Genomic DNA, 14,420 nt, shown 5'->3' with positions numbered 1-14,420 from the left:
ATGAACTCATCAAGCTCTGCAGAAGCCTGATAACGATCCTGGTCATTTCAATCAGGTGTGTTGGAAGAGGGAAACATCTAAAACATGCTAGATAGTGGCCCTTGAGGACCAGGATTGGGGACCCTTGCCTTAGACATTACTCTTTGCCATTTTCAAGATGTCTGAGATATGCCGTACCGAAATTGTATGTTTTTCAATAAATACGCACAGACTTTGCCACGATGGATGATTCTAACATCAATACCCGACATGGAACCAAAGTATGCAATCATAATGAATGGTTCAGCAATGGTGAACAACCTGCCACCACTAACCTCAATGACTTCTGAAGACTATGCCATGTTATGTTAGATGTACTCCCTTAAAGGGGACATATCATGCTAAATCCACTTTTTTAGCCCTTAAAGGCATTTTGTTGTATATTTAGAGTGCTTAGAAGTACAGAAAAAATCAAATTAGTCTCATAAGGTGCTCCGTTGATATCTTTATATTCTGTTTTGCTCATATTTTTCAATCTGTTTCGATTTTTCTATTCTCTATTACGTTTTTTGAACTATTACATCACAGTATTTGCAGCGGAACTGCCAAATTAGGACATCAACTCCAGGTCCAACACTTCGAGCAATCCGCCATTTTTATTTCTCGCTTTTATTTTGTAGTTCAAGCTCAAGGATGCAGAAGTTACGAGAGGATAAATCAAAATGTTCGGTTGTTGGATGTAGTAACCCACACGCTTCATTACACCGTCTCCCAGCATCAGAACCTTTTCGAAGTGCCTGGTTGAGTTTTATTTTTCACGGAAATGTACCCACATCTGTGGGTAAGGTCATTTTTTTGTGCGCGAAGCACTTCAAGGATGACCGCTTCGCCAGTATAAAGAAGGATTTGCCGAAAGACTTTGTCTGATTGAGGGGTCAATTCCTTCTATTTTTGGAGACGACGAACAGAGCACTTCGGTAAGCTGTAAATAACGCTAAAAAGTGTGATAAGACGTCCCTGTCATTGTTTTGTTAGCATTAGCAGTTGCACCGTCTTCAGACTTCATATGTTAGCGCTGTGTGCTCGTTTTAGATCCTTGATGATATGGCCTACGTGATTTAATTTAAGTCTAAAGTTTTCATTAGTCATTTCATTTTGCCGTTTTTGTCTTTGAAAAGACTATTAAAATGCATTTCGTGACGTTAGCTTGGCGTTAGCGTTAGCTCGGTGCTTGTGTTAGCTCTCAAGCATACTCTAACAAGTACAAGAGAAGACATCCCTTTTTATAGTTTTTTGTGGGATGTATTCTATGCTGCAATTTAACTATCAATGTGCCAAAAATGTTTAATAACTGAACATTCCTGTTGTACATTCAAACAAGGGTCATATCAAATATTTTAAAGTCTATCCATAGTTTTCATCTTTTGCCAGAAATGATGGAAAGAAACTCCATAGAGTGTTAATTTTTAGCTTTCTCACACTCAAGAACCTACTTTAAGATACCAAGATCAACCAAATCGATCAAAGTGGTGAGATTATGTGTAAAATAAGTCCTCCACATGGTGGCCATCTTGGAAATAGGGCGGCCATCTTGAATTTCAATGGCCCGTGTACTTTTTCAAAAGAGAATTGTCTACGGAGTATTTTTACCAGGTTGGTGCTTGTATCACTATTTCAAAGATTGTTCTGCTTCACTACGTTCAAGACACTTTGATGACAATGACTATATATTGATAATATGGCTACAAAGTTTCATTTTTTTACATGTTTAGTTGGTAGTGTGCCCTGGGATTCTTTTTCATTGAAAATGTACCTTGGCTAAAAAAAAGGTTGAAAAACATTGCTTTAGGGCAGTGGTTTGAGTTTATTTTATTTAAAACAGGGACAATACATATTAATGAACATATACATGTAAATTTGCGAGATTATAGCCAACGGCTAATTTCCATCTTTAGTCCTTTCGGGAGGTTGATGTCAACAAATAAAATCAATCAAACAACAAGTAACAAGTAAAACAGTCTGCCTTCATAGCCAGTATGAACAGGAGGAATAATTACAGAGAGAGAAAACGTGTCTTTAAAAACACAATAGGACAGAAAATTAAAAAAAAGCAAGAACAATGAAACCGTAGAGTGGATCATAACGCATACAGGCCAAGGGTCAGGGAACCATATGTATTTATCTAGTGTTAAATGCTAAAATTAGATATCAAAGAGCTGATTATAGTGCAGAGTGCTGAAGTGTTAAAGTGTTAGGTGCGTAATTATATTGCAGATTGCCCGATTGCACAGTAAATATAAAGTGCTATTTTAAGTTCACAATACTTAATACATATTACATTAATTATATACCAGCAATGGCAATTACATGATACTGGGAATACTCTTTTTTTAAAACTATGAAGTGTATCTTGCCTTGCACATAGCCCTAATATCTAAAAGGTAAATAAAGATATAATAAATTGCAAAGATATTAATGCGGAAGAGGGAATAGTAGTAATGATAATAAAGCAGTGATTGGAAATCAATATGTGTTTAACAGTGTAGTCCCAGCTTAAGCGCTCATGTTTTTTTAACATCTGACAGTGATGGTACGTTTTAGTTTTTTTATCCAAAACTTTCAAAGCTCATTTATAAACGGTTTCACTCGGCTTTAGTGTCGTCTTACAGGTCGATGCCCAACTTGTTACGCAATAGGACATTTGTGTGACATGATCATAGAATCAAAATAGAATTTTGCTGACTCAAGAGTTAGATAGTTTCTAATAAAGCTAAAGTTGGACAAGGTAAACTTAATTCTATTCACAGTGTTCTCAAACATTTTTGACTCAAGTACCCCCTTTCTCTGACTTTTGGATGCAAGTACCCCCTATGTTTGACTACCACATTTTGCTGAGAAAACTATGAAAAAACAACTATAAAGCATAATAAGACATTTGAAATAATCTCATTTTGTAAATAAGTGAAATGAAACAGTATTTAATGCCTCCTGAATGGTTATAGTTTTTTTTATCAACTCTTGTATTTTCAGTTCATGTTCTGATCAAGATCATTTCTACCATTATTTTGTGTGGTTTTGATGTCATTTGTTTTATATTTTTCTCTTATTTTGTGTTTGGTATTATTTAAATTATTTTATCTCAGTGTGTGTTTCTTTGTTGTCATTTTGTGTGATGCTGGTAATAGTAAGTATTTTTCCTCTCAGTGCATGTATTTCTGGTGTCATTTTGTGTATTTTGTCGTTTTTTCTCTTATTTGGTGTGTTTTTGTTGTTTTGTGATTTTCTGGTAATATTTAGCATGATTATCATTTTTAACTAAAAATGAACGAGGTAGAACCCCATTTTTTTAATGCTTCTCTCTCTCTTTCCCCCTGTAGTGCCATTGCATACCCCTAGGGGTACACATACCGCTATTTGACAAATGCTGCATTAGGGCATCAAATATAGCCCAAAGGAGAAAGTAAAGGTTACAGAAACAAAGTGGATTATTGTGTAAATTGGTCACAAAGTCAAGAAAATTTAAAGTGAGGATCCTGCAGGAATGTCTGTGCTTTACATACTTGAATATTTAAATAAATATTATTGTAAATAATATTATAAATATGACATATGTGGGAGAGGAAAATAGGGCACATTAATGTTGAAATTACACATTTTCCAGGCTAAAATCTGTGGCCCCTGTGAGATCAAACCTGTCCGTATATGTCCCCTGAACTAAAATGAGTTTGCGGCTCATACTGCACAAGGTTTTGGGAGTGGGCTGGAGCCCAGCACTGGTGACACCAGAGTTAGTGTGACTGTGGGAGGAAGCTGGAGTTCTGATTAAACCCACAGTGAACTCCATGTAACTCCACAGAGTAAAAACCATCTTCCTCATTCTTTGGAGACCAAACTGCTGACCGCTAAACGACTAATGTGTGCTAATGACACATGATAAAACGTTTAGTTTTAATGTTTCATTATGAAACCAATTCCTTTTGGACTAAACTGTTAAAGTCAGAACTGGTCACAATTGGTTGCGTAGACTGCTGATCAATGATTAGTAGAAACATTAGACATTTCTAAAATGTGACTTCACATTATTCTTTGGGTATAAAGTGTAAGAAAAAACGCTGCAATATATCGCAATATTTGACTGCACATTTAATTGTGCTAACATATGCGGAGCATGTAAACTCCCAGTCACTAGGTGTCAGTGAACCACATCAGACCTTGTTAAAATACATCACTCCTCAATGCACTGTATTTTCATAAAATATACTGGGCACTTTTATAGATGTATGTGGTTACTTTTTTTTTTTTTTTTTTTTTTTTAAAGAATTTAAGAACATAACAGAATCAGAATCTGTTGTAGAAGCAAAAAGAAACTTTTTTGAAAAATCAAATTTGACAGTTTGATAAACATACCACTTGTTTTTTAATGTGTAGTTGAATTACAGTTATTTACATGTATTTCATACCATTTTGTACTTGTAAAGGTGAAATTTATAATTACTGATTTGCGTATATCGTATCGTGACATGCAAATTGTGAATCATATTGTATCATCGGATTCCCTTATTTGGCTATATAGTGAACTGTGAGCATCAGACTTCAAGCAAGATTTGTTTTGGTTCATCACTGCTGCATTGCCTCTGTAACACACACACACAAAGAATTAAACAGCACCAATACTTTACCAACTGCAAAACTGTCTGTGACACAGAGGCTGCACCTGCAGGTGTAACAGCATTAAGGTTGACATATGCAGGTCGACGCATTTAAAATGGTCCATTGTTCTATGAATCTGTGATAACCACATTTATTTATTTATCTGAATAATATCCACTATTATACAGGAAGTTAAGTTTATCACTATTTGTGCCAAAGCATATAGTCATCTTAAAGATGTAAATCATTGTTTTAATCAGAAATAAAATGGGTTAAAAGTGACTAAAAATGGTGGAAAAGGTGGTGAATTGGGATTTTAAAAAACACAGAAATTGGTTAAAAGTTGCATATTAGAGTGGCCAAAAGACAGACAGAAAAAGTGTCATTATTGGCTAAAAAAATGTAAGAATAATTTAAAAAGTAGGAACAATTAGTTTAAACTGGCAAATGACAAATCGTGAATGTGCTTAAATTGTCAAAAAGAAGCATGAAATGTGGAGGAAAAAGGTTAAAAGTGACAATAATGGGTCAACATGTGTGACATTAGGTGGGAAAAGTGGTGGAAAGGGGTTATAAGTGCTGAAAAGGTCTTGCAAATGGAAAAAATGTGCTGAAAAAGTCTTGCAATTTTGATGAAGTGACAGAAATGGGAGTAATGTATCGAAATTGCATTAAAAGGAGCAAAAATCTGGCAAGAAAAAGGGATGAAAAAAGGCTAAAATATGGAAAGTTTGTTGTAGTTGCAAGAAAAAAGTTAAAAAATAAGCAAAAATGGGCTGAAATTTTTATAGTTTCTTGAAGGCATTTGGTGAGCCCAAATAGGGTCTTGATCCCAAGGTTGAGAACTCCTGTGCAAAAAATGATGACGGCATCGCAAGGACCACATTTCCATGTGGATCCATGAAATCTATAGCATTGCACACTAGATAGATTCTAAGCTCCAGCCAAACAGCCTGAGCGCTATAGTGTCGATACAGTTACAGTTACACGTCCCGAGGGCTGAAACCGATCGCTCACTGCACCAATAAAACTGAGAAAAGGAGACGTCGGGAGTTAAAACAAATCATGTCTGTGCCGTTCATTAAAAAAAAAATTTGATTTTTTGTTAAGTAATTAGACTTTTTTTTTTTTTTTTAAAGTTTTGAGTGTGTTTATCTGTTTAAGATAAACAGTAGAATCCTGGTGTAGACGTCCAGGGGCCTTAGAACTCCAATAAAACTCAAAATCTATTAAAAAAAAAAAAACAAACAAAATCTTATTTTCTTAGATTAGTCCGTCACTGACATCAAGCAAAGCACCAGCTCTTATTCCAGGTCAATTGCTATAAAGCAGCCTCAGCCATAGGCACAAACAAGCATAGAGAATATAGTGAAAATATGTGCTGACTCAGACAATGGGGCTTTGTCGTCCACATCCTGACAATGCTCGTTTTTCCGCAAAGAGCCAAATCATCAATAACAGCAATTTGAGGGCAAACTTCTGCTGTTCAGCATCTGACCCGTGATGTATATCATGTCAGAATACAGCAGAACCAATTAAAAAAGGCCCTGGAACTCAGATGACGAACTGTGGCTTTTATGATGCAGAGTATATACAGGACAGTTTAAATTACCTTCCCAAAGCAATTAAATGAGCAATGAACACCACCAACACACATCAGCCACAAATGTTATAACCCTCCTTTTATCCTTGGAGTCAATTTCACCCCATTCAAAACTGTGTGACTTTTTTTGCTTCATATTTCATGACTTTCCTAAATTTGACGCATTGATGTTCCTCTGGGGTTCGTTTCACCCCAAGCTGTTTTAGCTGTGTAAAACTTGTCTGTGTGTGTGTGACCTTACATCCCCACACCTGCAGGCAGGGCTTTAAATTAAAGCAGAACTAAGTAACTTTTTCACCTTAATAAATCCTTCTCATAGTCCCTGTGAGCGTAATACAAGTGTTTATGGGGTGATTGGGGGGTCTTTTATCTCCCCCTGCTGTCTCTGGATAGAAAAACGCACTTGCAACTTTCCCTGCCTCCAACCCGGTGGCAAGACATATTGCTTTACGGCAGCCCAATACAAACTAATGCTAGATTATGACCAGCCCAGTGGCTGTACAAGAAGACCTTCGTCCTAGGAACAGAGCAACTCCCTGCAGTGACAGCTCAGCAGCAACACACAGCAATCACACACACTGTCGTCGTGGCAATAGGCACGTGCACTCACAACTAGGCGCTCCATCAGGCAGCACACACACAAATATCCATCCATCTATCCATTTTCAGATCCGCTTTGTCACACAAACAAACACATCACACACACTTCCACACTCCCTTCCGTATTACTCCCACATCATTCATTTATTTTACTTGTCTCTCTTCCTCATACTGTTCACATGGTCACATGGGATTATACTGTATGTGTGAAAGCACCCTTAGTGTCACTGTTGTATTAGGATTTTTCAGTGATCAGTTGCCGATCACTGAAAAATCCGGGCGGCGGGGGGTGCGGAGTTTTTAAGACAGTGACATTACCAAAATGGACCTTTAGGGCGAGCGCTAAGCACAAGTTACTTAGTTCTGCTTTAACAACCCACCAATTGCAGGTAAAAATTAGCTTTGGCGGGTAACATTGTAGCTTTAGCCATTTTGGCTGGTGAAGACTGAAACAAATACCACTGCGTCTGTTTGAATCGACAGGATGCAGAAACGATGCAAGTCATTGTTGCCAGATTGGGCTGTTTTTTTCCGCCAAGAAATGTTATGGTTTGTGTGTGTGTTTAGATTTTAAAACGTAATGTGTATCTGGCAACACTGCTGGTTGTACTAATCTTACATTTCCAATGAACACTATGCCGTGACGCGTCATACAACAATTGGCTACGTGCTTACGTTAGCGTGATTGTTATGGTTTGATATTGGAGAAACAAATGGAACGGCGCAAAACAAACAATAAGAGCTCAAATTAAGTAAAATGAGTTAAGAAAAAACAAACAAACGTGGAGATATTTATCGGGTGTTGAAAAACCTGAACTGCAAAAAAAAAAAAAAATTTTTCCAAAAATCATTTTTCTGGAGGCAAATATCCTTGGGGTCAGACTGACCCCAAGGGTAAAATGTGTTAGTAACATTTGAGGATAATAGAATGGTTAATTTTATAGAAAAAGCAGATATGATTTGCGTATAATCCTAATAGGTTATACTTCAGCTGAGAATTCTCATTTCAAAGAGGGAAATCCTTTTTTAATCAACAAGTGCAGAAGCAATTAAATCAGAATCTCCCAAAACAGTGATGACTTTGCTTTGCTTTCACATCAAGAACAGAGAGGCGGGGGAAGGGGGGTGGGATTTATGGAGCAGCTAGAGCAATCAAAACAGTCACAAATGAGGAAGATGTGGAAAAGAAAACAGTGAGGAGATTAAATTCATTGGCTTTTATAAATAGAGTGCACGTCTTTAAAGGGTCCCCTTTAGGAGTACAGCAGAGAAAACAAAGAAAGAGAATCCACATCTGCTCCAGAAGTCAGGAATGTATCTAAGCCGCAGATGAAAAAGGGAAGACGCTGGGAGGGGCAGCTGGAGGAGGAGGAGGGGGGGGCAGTCACTGGCTCATTTCAAAGACTTAAGCTGCATGTTACATAAGTGATATGGGATCCTCTGAACTGAAGACACTTTAGTCAAAGTTGGACGGCTTCGGCAGCTTTATTCAATGATATATCCCTGCTTCTGTCACATTTTCTTCTGTCATCATTGATTAGCTACAGAATCAATACACAAGGGTTTGATAAGGCCAGGGCTGGCATCAATTAGAAATTTAATTTTGTGTAAATGATAAGTAATTACAGGTGATGTAATTAGTGAGGATGCAGGAGCTAATGCACATGCTAGCTAATGCTAATTTATGCCAACGTGTACTATTTAAATGGTTGAAACCCTGTTATTGAAAAAGAATTAGAAATTTATATTTTGAGTGAATTCCGATTTATTTTGGTTTTAATTTTATTTTCAATTTGGTTTTTGGTTGTCCATGTTGTGCATTGTGTTTTGATCCGTTTTTTTTTTTTTTTTTTTAAATTAACAATCAAAAACAGTCACGTATTTACATGTGTACTATTAAAATATTTAACAAACGTCGTATTGGTCGGTTTCCATTCAAATATCACTTCCCAGGAGTTCTGTCGTAATGATTGCGAGTGAAGGAAGCGACGGAGTCTACGAGCATGCGTTGAAAGGATCCGAAAGGATCGGGCACTGACAGCTAGCTATTGTTAATTCAAATATCTTTTATTGAGCAAGCAATTCACACATACAGTATATTCAACAATATACTGTATATCAGGCTAGTTTTTATAGTTATTACATTGTGCATGTAATCCTGGAGTTATTTAAAGCTCAGATATAATGATAGGCACAGAAGTACTATGTTAATATGATAGTTAAGAAATAAAGTGCAATAACATGCAATGTAAAGTACCTACGGCTAGCTTTTCTTAATGCTAGCTAAAACTATGCAAATATTCTAGTTATTATTGGAACTGTAATTGAAAAAAAAAATCTATTTTGATTGTAATTAAGTTCAGATAACTGACTTTGTAATAGTAATTTGCATGGAAAGTCCACTCCTAAAACGACCAAACCTAAAAAATTAATAACAATATTTTCATTGATTAGGAAGCCAAACAAGGTAACCAAGAGAGGAAAAACAAATTAGATGATAGATAATATTTTTTAGTGTATTTTACAGCTGATTTAAGACATGGGTCAAAACTGACCATTATAAAAGAAGCTAACACGGAAAGGTTATGTTTTATGGGGTTGATTATTAAAGGCTCAGTAATTGTGATTACTTGAATTTGAGCTTTAGTGACTGAGAACGTAATTGACATTCAGGGGAAAAATAAGATTTTTTTAGCTAACCCTAACAACTTCAGTTGTAATTGAACATGGATAACTGACATTTTTCAATCACGATTAAGTCTTCATTGACCCCAAACCTGGATAAGACTAAATTGTATTACTTAACTCAGTAGTTATAAACTCATACCATCAATTGTACCATCTTAGAAAGACGGGTTATGACTCAAATGACTGTCTTTGAATATTATTTACAGCTCTAATCTCAGCATCCCACAATGCACTGCTTGGATATCTAACAACTCTAAAGCCTGCCATCAGCTAGGGCTGGGCGATATATCAAGATTCAAGATATATCTAGTTTCCTATTTTGGCGATATAGTAAAGTAGTTAAAATGCTTGTTTTAGGAGTTGTTTCTTTCTCTACTTCTCAGAAGAACAGCATAAAATCTCAGTTAGATGAATCACTAGCTGTATTTCCAGTACAGATTTGAGCAATTTAAAAGTAATATTTCTGACTGTCGCCTTTTTTATGTTAAACGTGTTTCCATTGAAGGTTGTTTTGGTGCCTCGTAATTCTCGTGAAATATCATCCCGTGAGACTTCGCTGCAGGAAGATGGACGCGCCAAACCTCCTTATAACACTGTATCCCTTTGTTATTTCACGTCTAATGTGACAGTATTAATAAGGCTAATAAATGTAAAAAGTCTCTTCCGTCTACACGTAAGTGGTCATGTGACCAGGTATGTCACGTTCTGTGACGTGTATTTGCGGAAAAAGTGTTTCCATTGCGCATTTGCAACACATTTCAATATCGAAACGTCTGAAATTCCTCCTGATGAAAGCGTAAAAACTTTAGAGATACGAGTCTTTTCACAAAATTTCAGGTGTTTCCATTACCTGTTTCTATTGTTCTATTTAGATTTTGTGCATTTCCAAGGGTAATGGAACCGCAGCTACTGAGTGCGTCCTAACAGACTTTCATCTAAACAAGCCACACTACAGATCTTACTCACACGTGCTGTCCCTTACAGGGGAAACAGACTGAAGTGGCACATATTGATTAGCTGTTTGTTAATAAATGTATGTGTGGCATTTTGTATCTGCAATTTTAACTTGATAAAATCTGACCAGAAAGACAATTCTGAGTTAAATTTGCTATTTGTACCATATATTGTCAGTTTGAAGAAAATTATCAAGATATGAATTTTATTCCATGTCGCCCTGCCCTACTATGAGCCCGACTCCCTTTCACTGCTGCTGTGTTCTGTCCATCACACTGTCTCTACTGCATCAGCATCAGATTGGTTTACAGCCAACCTGGCAACGAGCAGGTTCACACAGGGCGGCTGGGCTTGGGCTATACGCTGGACCAAATATGCCAGCAGTACACATTCTGAAGATGACTCATTTTTATTAATGAGCTTTGAGTGAAGCAGCCAGAGGAATAAAGTGGGATATGGGATACGCTGGCAGGGCAGATTTATTGTTTACAAGGAAGCATTGCTCTGCAGTCGTTACAGAGCCACGCAGAGGAAAGCCCAGGAAAACACATGAACGTTTGTTGCAGAAAGACGCTCGCTCACTATTGAACAGTAGTACAGTAGAGTGGAAATATGCTCACTGATGAGGAAAAATCAACAGAATAGAAATGTGAAGAAGAGGAGACGGAGACAGTGAAAGAATTCCTCCTGTGCCTGATCAGAGAGCTCACACCGGACAGTCAAACAGAGCAGATAGGGCATGCAGCAGTGTGTGTGTGTGTGTGTGTGTGTGTGTGTGTGAGAGACTGTATGTACACAACATACACATGTGTGTCTGGGAGTCTGTGTTACACGCAGTGGAAACCAGCGTTTCCATGTGTGTCCTGGAACCCCCGACCACAGAGGAGCATGACAGAAGAAAAAAAGAAGGGGTGGGGGGGCACCAAAAAGAAGCCCCTCCATCCCTGCCTTCCTTTAGTTCCCCCCTGACCCTGCTGACCCTCCCACCTGTGACCTGTCCCAGTACCTTGCGTTTTTTATCCCGTGAGCGACTCCTCTTCTTCACCCTCTCCTCTTCCTTCTCTTTGCGCTCCTGCTCTGCGAGGGCTTCTAAATCCTTGTTCTTACGGAGGTGTTTGGCTGCTTGTGCCATGGTGGGGGTGTTGGCGGTGGTCTGTCCAGGTCTTGGGTCAGCAGTCTTCTAGGGCACCAGAGCTGGATGTTTTACCTGGTGCAGGCCAGCACTAATAGCGCTTGTGCCTCCCTCAGTGGCCCTGCAGAGTCTGCGAGCACTCCGCCTCCCCCTCCTCTTCAGCAGTGCAGTCACACACACACACTCACTCACACACACACCTCAGCCGTCTGCTGTGGGATGCTGCAGCAGCAGCAGCTCTCTCCCTCTCCCGCCTTCACTGCTCTCCTGCTCTTCTCTCACTTTTTACTCATTAGATATTTTCTTCCTCTCAGGTCTTACTCGCCGTCAGCGAAGATGAAAAAATTGGTAAAATCAGTCAAGAAAAAAAACACATTTCCGCTTTCTTTGCTACTGTTTCCACTCTTGTCATTTTTCTGCTTTAACAAGCTGTGCAACTGCCTTCAACCCTTTCTACTCGCCTCCCCATCAACCACCATTTAAAAGGGATGCACTGACAGTCTGTGCAGCTTTAAACCACAGTCAGCTCTGCCTCTTCAAATCCCATTGATTTTGTATCCTTTTTCCTGTATTTAATTTCTCAGTATGTGCGTCCGTTGCAGGGAATCTGTCATCATCACACCATCCTTCACATACACAGAGATTGAATGAAACAAAAAAAGAAGAAAGAAAATGTTAGACATACAGAGTGTGGGGGGGGGGGGGGGGGGTTGCTGCCTCGTACTCCTTTGCTCCCCCCACCACTGTTGAGGCGCTGCAGCAGACAGGATTGGTCCCCATGTGAGGATGTTGGTGCAGTGTGCACGTGTATAGATGGGAGGAACCGCGTAGCAATAAGTGGCTGTTCACATCTGTTCAAAGAGTGATATAATATTATCAACACTGCCTCCTCTAAACTTTAACAGGTGAAAGGGAAAAGGAATCAAAGGACAAATGGCAGTATTGATGTCTGATTCACATATAACAGCAAATAAGCTATTCATTTCTTAGCTAGAATACTATTCACATACAATGTATTTGTTGATATACACAGAACAGAAGGAGGTGTTAATAGAGTCAGCACCTGTTTACTGGTATGGCTCTGCTTCCCTCTTCCTCCCCCCCGCCCCCCCTCTGTTCTCCTCCCAGTGAAACTGCTGACACAAGCCAAAAAAAAAAAACCCATTAACATCTCTCTTGCCTGGCTCACTATACATCACACGTGCAGTCCAAACTCAAACTGTAAGCACACAAACACATCCTTCTTTCACACATGGCAGAACATGTGCCCGAGAACACACATACAGTAAAAAGGAGCACCTGGTGGAAGTCGCTCTGCAGGTTACTTGAATTTTAAAGGTAGTGCATTCTCTCTCTCATACAGTAGGTGAATGAATATGGAAACGTATTGCATTCACTTGAATGAAAAAAAAAAAAAAAAAAATCAGGTTTTTCTGAATAATTCATTTTTCTGGTTAGTTATTCAGGCCTTTTTCCTGTTATTCTGAGTCATTTTTTTCTGTTTTTCGTGCTAATTTTTTTCCCTATTTTTATTTTCTGCGCTTAGAAGGCATTTGAAACAGCAGATGCAAGTATTTCTTGGTTTAATTTGATAAAAATGCACTTTCTACTTGGTTGATATACAGTGGTTATGGAAAGTATTCAGACCCCTTTACATTTTTCACTCTGTTTCATTGCAGCCATTTGCTAAAATAAAAAAACTTCATTTTATTTCTCATTAATGTACACTCAGCAGCCCATCTTGACAGAAAAAAAACAAATGTAGTTTATTTTTAAATAAATTTTCAAAAATGTCTAGAGTTAAAAATTGAAAGGGGTCTGAACACTTTCCGCACCCACTAAAATGACGCATTTGAAGGGCATTCAGGCTGGCTTCGTGGTCACTCAAGATATGATCAGGAGACTGATGAAAAGACTCATAATGGGTAGAGTTGTAGCGTGCAGCCATAGAATGAATGTTCTTGCAGGATTCCCAAGTACCTTGATAATTTAGAAAAACTTTTGGCACGAAAAACAGAAAAAATTAGACCAAAAAAATAAATGATTCAGAAAGAAAAAAAAAAAAGATATTTTATTTTCTTCAAGTGAATGCAATACGCTTCAGTAAATGAATGGGTGTGTGTGAGAAAACTCAGGACAGAGTGACGGGCTTTCTCTTTAACAAGTCATTGTTTCAAACTTGACAACTGAGCTTTTCCTCATACATGTTACTTCCTTTCTCTTTACGCCTACAGTGAGTCCACATCGCTGTACATTTGTCCATTAAAGTCCCCCTCCTGCCAAAGCTTCCTCTGAGCATGTACAGTAGCTGAAGCTGCACTCTATACCTACTGCTGCATGCTAATGAATGCACGGCTAATATCGCCTTCCGTCCGCAATACAACTGCAACAAATCACTTGCTCCGGTGGCCCCTGCCATGACACAAACAAACACAAATACTGACAAAGTGACAGCTTGGTGGCAACAGATCCATCTGAATGTTGGACCTCTGGGGAATGTTGTGAGATGAATCACCAGCTGGACCCACTGCACTGCTAACAACAAAGGTTTCACTACGCAGGGAAAAGACTGGTCTTGTTAAGCTCTTCCTGTGCTAATGCATTTGAATTTAACACAGCTGGTGAAACCACTTAGAGTTATCATTAGTGGGTGTATCGTGGTAGGCTCAGTGTAAAGCAGCATTTTCTGCACCCCTCCCTCAGCTCCTCACAACCAGGGTGGGCCTTTCATAAATATTCTACCACTTTAGATTAAAACGTGGGTGAGGATACCTTGGACTTAAAAAAAATGTTTTAACTGCTGTTCACTTATAC

The 14,420-nt window shown here is 38.4% G+C and overlaps 1 protein-coding gene across 1 annotated transcript in view; it reads right to left on the bottom strand.

Annotated features, from left to right (window-relative positions):
• The window catches only part of ank1a (ankyrin 1, erythrocytic a), a 178,443-nt gene extending 166,648 nt beyond the window's left edge, over positions 1–11,795 (bottom strand). The window contains exon 1 of the mRNA XM_028457620.1: positions 11,481–11,795. Within this exon, the coding sequence (XP_028313421.1) occupies positions 11,481–11,606 (126 nt within the window). The 5' untranslated portion in view covers positions 11,607–11,795. The remainder of the gene's footprint in view (positions 1–11,480) is intronic.
• Positions 11,796–14,420: the final 2,625 nt, after the last annotated feature.

Source organism: Gouania willdenowi, chromosome 9 (assembly GCF_900634775.1).
Source record: "Gouania willdenowi chromosome 9, fGouWil2.1, whole genome shotgun sequence".
Taxonomy (NCBI): Eukaryota; Metazoa; Chordata; class Actinopteri; order Blenniiformes; family Gobiesocidae; genus Gouania; species Gouania willdenowi.
The sequence above is the reverse complement of the archived record's forward strand: the minus strand, read 5'-3'. Positions and strand labels throughout refer to the sequence as shown.